A 7,254-nucleotide genomic window follows, 5' to 3' on the forward strand; every position below is an offset into this window, starting at 1 on the left:
CATTCCCAATCAGCAGAAACGGAGAACGGAGGTATATGTTAGGAGATAACACAGGCACAGGCTAATTACTGCTAACCAACATGCTAGTTAACATTAGTAATTAAGCCTAAACAGCTAATGTGAGCTTTTCCTGACGGTAATTTCTCTACTGTGCAATAGAAAGTCACATTGTTGTGACACAAGCGTTAGCCGATTTTTATGAAAATGTCTGCTACGGAGCCATAACGTAAGCTACAAGGTAATGGAGCCTTTATATATTGTTGTTTCTTTAAAAATAAACAGTGGACAAATAGAGTCTTTAAATGCTACAGATGTAAAGTTATTTACTGTCAAAGTGACGTCAAAATGAATGGCAGGTGATGGTTTGTTCCCAATAGGAGGTACGCTTTAACTTTCTGGATGCTTGCTTACCCCCTTGGAAAATTCATTTTACACTCTGTTGTTCCACTTACACATTACAAGCAGACCTGAAATAAACACACATGCACAGGACCTACACATGCACTATTTGGAGAGATGTCAGCGTAAGTGAGGGGCCAATCATGAAGTGGGTGTGTGTGAACATAATGTGTGACAGTGTGATAGTGAACATAATGCCTCTGGATGTTTAAGTGGAAATGGCTTTGTAGAATCATGATATTCATAGAATAATACAAGGCAGGTCTATCACACAAAATACGTTGTTAACATTTGACCCGCCCTGATATATGAAATTAAAATGAAATAGTTAAGATTTCATTGTAAATTTATTTTCTACACTGTGGGTCTTTGCACCAGGACACTGTGTGTCCACGTGTCTCATCCCGTCCTCGTTTTATTAGCCCACAGAGTTATTTGATCTACAGAGTTATTTGATCTTTGATTCGATACTCTATGGAGTATCGAATCATTGTCATTTCACTATCATTTCGATACAGTATTGTGATACTAAATTTGGCATTGACGTCAAAATTCTGCTTTTGTGACACTACTATCTAAGACTGCAAACTGTAAAAAAGAAAAGCCAATTTAAACAAGAAAACGCTGTAGGTCTGACAACATTGTGGAATGCCTTCTGGAATATCAGGAGAGGAGAGTGTGTACAGAACATGACTATTCCTTCGTCTTAAAATCACCACGACCACAAACAAATGATAGCCCCGACAGACAGACTACGATCATGCCAAACACCATCCAGAAATATTGAAACTGAATAACTATAGGCTATAACCTATAGGCAAGCTCAGATGCGGTTAAGTAATTAAATGGCCTAGATTTTGGTAAAATGTGCATCACTCTTCAATTCGGGAACTTTTAAACTGGCTGTCCAGCTCACGTTTCTTTACCGTGTAATGGCGTTGATCTGCTGAATACAAAGGTGTCACGAAATGCCGAAATAGGCTTAAATATGTTAATTATAGCAACATTTCAGACAATTTTAAGGATTTCTTTGCTAAAAAGTAAGCTACAGCTAACCTTAACTTGTTCAACACAACGTTTGTGGGCAGCCACTGATCTCCGTTTACAAGAGCCCTAGCGTTATGCAACATTATTAGGACTTGTCTACGAACATACCATAAGGTACGCATCAGTAACAACGTTCAAAACTGAAATATATCTTCTCCTCACCTGTTGGTCGCATTCGGGACAAGATTTAGTAGCCATTTTGACTTTCTTTGTTTTATTTGCCGACATAGTCCGTCTCCTCCAGCTGTACGGTAGCTAACTGTCTCTGAGAAGGATTTGCTCCAAATCCACTAACACATGTATGCAAAAAACACACAGACCCAAGTGGATGGATGATAACAGACCTTCTAAAAACAAACATCACAATACTAATGCTAACGCTGTGAGCATGCGCAAGGAGAGTCCTGCTGCTGGTGTGCTGCATTCAAGTTCCATGGGGAAAATGGTAAAGAAGACGCTTCACGCGCTTCTTCTTCTTCTTCTTCGTAATGGCGACTTGCAACCAGATCGAGCATTACCGCCACCTACTGTATCATTGTTACATTCTTCTCATACTCTTGTGAGTAGTCAAGTGTGTTGTAAATATGTGAAGATGTGTTTTAACACCATATCTTTCCAGAGTTTGATGGCGGGTGGAAACTAGGTGCATTCAAGGTTGGAGGTTCAAAGAGGCTTTTTTTTTATCCCCGGGGGGCAATTCGTTGTGCAGCAGCAGAATGCAACACAAATAACACATATACAAACAACGCACCATCAATGAAAAACAAAATAAATACACACTACACAGAAGTCCACATCTCACATTGAATTATTAAAAAAGCCTACAGCAGCAAAAACCAAAGTTTCTGTGTCTGTGTCCTGCATTTAAGGAGACAGAATCTGCAGCCAGATGTCAAAAACATAAAGTAGCTGTTCCCCAGCTAACAATTTTGGTTCCAGAACGTTCTGGGAACGTTCGTTTTGGTTGTGGGAACGTCCCTGAAGGTTGTTTTGGTTGTAGTTGGTGTCTGCTGGTTAATGGAAGGTTTCTTAACGTTCCGGGAACGTTCGTTTTGGTTACAGCGAACTTCGGAACGTTCCTAACGTTAGGCTCGTTCGAGATGAGCCAGGTCTGCGCAGAGAATCGATCACCGGCGATCGGCGCCCGGTGCATGCCGGTTTAGATTTGTGTCACCTTGATCCCGACTTGCCTCGCGTCATGCACACGTGGGCGGCAACGGAAATCTCCCGAGAGCAAGGCGGCGCCAGTTCTGAGACGCAAGCAGGCGGTAGCAGCGGGGGCGGTGAACAAAAAGCGCGGTAGTGCTCGTTCGAGATAGAACGTGCGCGCGTGGAAAGTGGACGAGAGCAGGCGGCAGCAGCGGGGGGGGGCGGGGCAGAAAGCTGCGGGTAAGTCGACAGTTTCCAGCCGAGTCCAGCCTTCACGGCTGGACAGGAAGTGATGAAAACACTGTGGTGCGATTCCGACTTGAATAAAATATAACCAGACCCACATAACAGCTGGTACACAGTCTCCAGTGTGTTTAGTTTATGACAGAGTAGCTGTTAAAGTGCCTCATGAGATCTGTTGCTGATTTTAATTACAACACACTGTAGATGATACGACTGTCTGAACGGATTTAGTCTCTCTGATCATAAACGTCTTATCAGCCTCACAGCAGGTGTTCTGGACAGAATAGGCTTCAAATCAGACAAATAGCAATTAAAAACCTCCGATTCAAAAACAATAAAAAGGTTATATAAAACGTCATCATGTTGAAACCAATCAGATTTTAAATAGCGAGAAAGCCGGGTTTCCCAGCATGCTCTGGGTCCGCCTGGCTCTGCAGTCGGTGAAAAGAAACTGCGCGCCTGCGTCTCAGAACTGCGTCCGCCTTGCCGTGGAGTTTCCGTTGCCCACGTGTGCAAGACGTCAGAGCAAGTCGGGATCAGTCGGACACAAATCTAAACGGCATGCAACGGGCGCGATCGCCGGTGATCGATTCTGCGCAGACCTGGCTCATCTCAAACGAGCCTAAAGTCGGACAGTTTCCAGCCGATTCCAGCCGCCTTCAGGCTGGACAGGAAGTGATGAAAACACTGTGGTGCGATTCGATTTAATAAAGATAATAAACCCATAACCAGCTGGGACCGTATACACCGGTGTCTCATGTTAGTCCTGTTGTGATATTAGTCAATTAAGTGCGAACAGAATGTTGAGACAAGGATACCGGTTGTACTCGAATGATCAGATTTAGTCTCTTGACTTCTAAACTTAACTTTCAGTCACAAACATGTGTTCTGGACGAGAATAAGTCTTTAAATCAGACAAAATGCAATTAAAATCGCTCCGATTCAAAAAACATAAAAGTTTTATATAAACGTCATCATGTTGTAAACCAATCACTGTTAAATCAGCTGAGAAGCCGGCGTTTCCCTAGCATGCTATGGGTTGGCTGGGTCCGTGGCTCTTGCAGTCGGTGAAAAGGGTGTTGAGATGAGACAAGCGCTGCGAACGGATTCGGAGATCGAGCCTTGTCGGGATTAGATTGTGATCCGATATGCATAGACTGCTATGCACGTTGCACACTGTGCGTCAACGAGCAATATCAAGTAGAGCAAGGCAGACGCAGTTGTGATAGTAGGCTCACGTTAGAGATCTGATGCCTCCCTGCCTGTATTAAGGGACGAGAGCAGCGGTAGCAGCGGGTTCGGGACGGTCGGGCATGGCGGTGACAAAAAGCTGCGGTAAAAGTCGGACAGTTCCAGCCGATTTCAGCAGCTTCAAGGCTGGACAGGAAGGATGAACAACACGTGGTGCGATTCCGATTTATAAATATAATCAGACCCTCATACCAGCTGGTACACAGTCTCCAGTTTTAGTTATGACAGAGTAGCTGGCAAAGTGCTCTACATGCGATCGTTGCGATTTTAATGAACAACAGACTGGAGATGATCCGTGATCTGAAGGATTTAGCTCTTGACTTCTAAACTTAATATCAGTCACACAACATGTGTTCTGGACAGAATAGTCTTTAAATCAGACAAATAGCAATTAAAATCGCTCCGATTCAAAAACAATAAAAAGTTTATATAAACGTCATCATGTTGTAAACCAATCAGGTGTTAAATCAGCTGAGAAGCCGGCGTTTCCAGCATGCTCTGGTCGCCTGGCTCTTGCAGTCGGTGAAAAGCAACTGCGAAGCCTGCGTCAGAAATCGGCCGCCTGCTCTCGTGAGATTTCCGTGCCCACGTGTGCATGAGTCAGAGCAAGTCGGGATCAAGCGGACACAAATATAACGGGCATGGACGGGCGCCGATCGCCGGTGATCATTCTGCGCAGACCTGCTCTCTCGAACGAGCTGACGCACTGCAAGAGCCAGGCGGACCCAGAGCATGCTGGGAAACGCCGGCTTTAAACCTGATTGGTTTACAACATGATGACGTTTATATAAAACTTTTTACTGTTTTTGAATCGGAAGGATTTTAATTGCTATTGTCGATTTAAAGACTTATTCTGTACATAACACATGTTGTGAGGCTGATAGTTAAGTTAGAAGTCAAAGAGATAAATCCGTTCAGATCACGGATCATCTCCAGTCTGTTGTTCATTAAAATCAGCAAACAGATCGCATGTAGAGCACTTTGCCAGCTACTTGTCATAATTAAAACAACTGGAGACTGTGTACCAGCTGATGTGTGGGTCTGATATATTTTGTTAAATCGGAATTGCAACCCAGTTTTTCCACACTTCCTGTCAGCTAAAGGCTGCTGGAAACGGATGGAAACTGTTCGACTTTACCGCAGCTTTTTGTCACCGCCCCCGCTGCAGCCGCCTGCTCTGTCCACTTTAAGGCGAGGCGCAGTTCATCTCGAACGAGCCTAAGTTAGGCGAACGTTCGAACCGGTTGCAAACTTTAGCGAAGTTAGGGGAACGTTCCTTAGCGTTGCAACCCTAGCTAACGTTACGGAAAGGTAGGTCGTTCGAGATGAGCCAGGTCGCGCGAAGAATCGATCACCGGCGATCGGCGCCGTTGCATGCCGGGTAGATTTGTGTCCGACTTGATCCCGACTTGCTCTGACGTCATGCACACGTGGGCAACGGAAATCTCACGAGAGCAAGGCGGCGCAGTTCTGAGACGCAGGGGCGCAGTTGCTTTTCACGACTGCAAGAGCCAGGCGGACCAGGCGGACCCAGAGCATGCTGGGAAACGCCGGCTTCTCAGCTGATTTAACACCGATGGTTTACAACATGATGACGTTTTATATAAACTTTTTACTGTTTTTGAATCGGAGCGATTTTAATTGCTATTTGTCTGATTTAAAGACTTATTGTCCAGAACACATGTTGTGTGACGATAGTTAAGTTTAGAAGTCAAAGAGACAAATCCGTTCAGATCACGGATCATCTCCAGTCGTGTTCATTAAAATCAGCAACAGGTCGCATGTAGAGCACTTTGCAGCATCTGTCAACTAAAAAACTGGGAACTGTGTACAGCGGTATGAGGGTCTGATTATATTTTATTAATCGGAATCGCACCACAGTGTTTTCATCACTTCCTGTCCAGCCTGAAGGCGGTGGTGGAATCGGCTGGAAACTGTCCAACTTTACCGCAGCTTTGTCACCGCCCCCCCGCTGCTACCGCCGCTCTCGTCACTTTACAGGCGAGGCGCAGTTCATCTCGAACGAGCCTAGTCCTTAACGTTAGGGGAACGTTCGCTGTAACCACAAACGAACGTTCCCGAACGTTAAGAAAACCTTCCAATAACCAGCAGAAAACCAAAATACAACCAAACAAACCTTCAGGGAACGTTCCCAGAACGTTAAGAAAAGCAGTAGATTCCAACCTTTAAAAAAACAACACACCATTTGTGTGTATGTATGTACTGTAATCACACGTACCTACATACAAAGTTATATTAGTAGAAGGAATGAACAGGCAAACTTGATGGCATTTCAAAACTTATATTCAAACACTGAAAAAAATACAACAAAGATAGGATGGTAGGTGTAAATGTAGTGCAAGATGCATAAAGATGTGTTTGTAAGTGTGTGCAAAATAAGTCACTAAAAAAATATTAATACAAAATTAAAAAGGGCTCCATGCTCAGTCCTTCTCAGCTGGCCTATAAGAAATAAACAAAATTAGACATGTAATACTAAGATGAACACATTAACAAAAGAATTTCTTTGATGAACTTTATTATGAACATAAACGCAGAAGAACTTCATACCGTCTGTGTGGGGCAAACTCAGAACTTGCCCAATCAAATCCTCCGCTTCTGCAGCAGTCAGCGCAGGGAAGTTATCTGGCAGGCCGCTAGAGTAGAAGTCCAAATGAAGCAAAGTTATAAGTCAAATTAAAACCTCTTGTCAGCCAAGCTAAGCATAATACTAATGTGAACATTAAAATAACACCTGCCTGTTATAACCCTGCATACAGCCAGGTCCTGGAAGGCTTTCTTTGTTTTTCTTCCGTGCAAGCTGCACTGTCTCAGCACATCATTCGTTGCAACATGCGGCGGATGGCATCACCTCCAGTACAACCACCGAGGGTTGACAGGAAAAGTTGCTGTAAAACATATAGTAACAAATTATGCATACAGTGTAGAGCTTGTACAATCTCATTTTGTAAGAGAAGTCAGTTCAGTTAAGATATTAGATTTTATGCAATCATATAGTGTTTGTCTTAGGGCAGAACTATGGCCACTTAATTTCCATATTGTTCCTCCTCTCCATACATAGATACATACATACATACATACAAACATGTGAGCAACTTGAGTCTTACCTCACATTTTGATCTCCATGTCTGAGCCACCTCCCTC

The 7,254-nt window shown here is 43.8% G+C and overlaps 1 protein-coding gene and 1 pseudogene across 2 annotated transcripts in view; one reads left to right on the forward strand and one right to left on the reverse strand.

The window, feature by feature from the left end:
- The window catches only part of c15h16orf87 (chromosome 15 C16orf87 homolog), a 58,129-nt gene extending 56,229 nt beyond the window's left edge, over positions 1–1,900 (reverse strand). The window contains exon 1 of one of the 2 annotated variants that reach the window (XM_032537901.1): positions 1,609–1,892. In XM_032537901.1, the coding sequence (XP_032393792.1) occupies positions 1,609–1,674 (66 nt within the window). In that variant the 5' untranslated portion in view covers positions 1,675–1,892. Of the gene's footprint in view, positions 1–1,608 lie in introns of both variants that reach the window. The other variant, XM_032537902.1, reaches the window with a different exon arrangement.
- A 744-nt stretch (positions 1,901–2,644) lies between these two features.
- Positions 2,645–7,254, forward strand: part of LOC116703251 (vacuolar protein sorting-associated protein 35-like) — a 56,791-nt pseudogene continuing 52,181 nt past the window's right edge.

Source organism: Etheostoma spectabile, chromosome 15, assembly GCF_008692095.1.
Source record: "Etheostoma spectabile isolate EspeVRDwgs_2016 chromosome 15, UIUC_Espe_1.0, whole genome shotgun sequence".
In the NCBI taxonomy this organism is placed as follows: domain Eukaryota; kingdom Metazoa; phylum Chordata; class Actinopteri; order Perciformes; family Percidae; genus Etheostoma; species Etheostoma spectabile.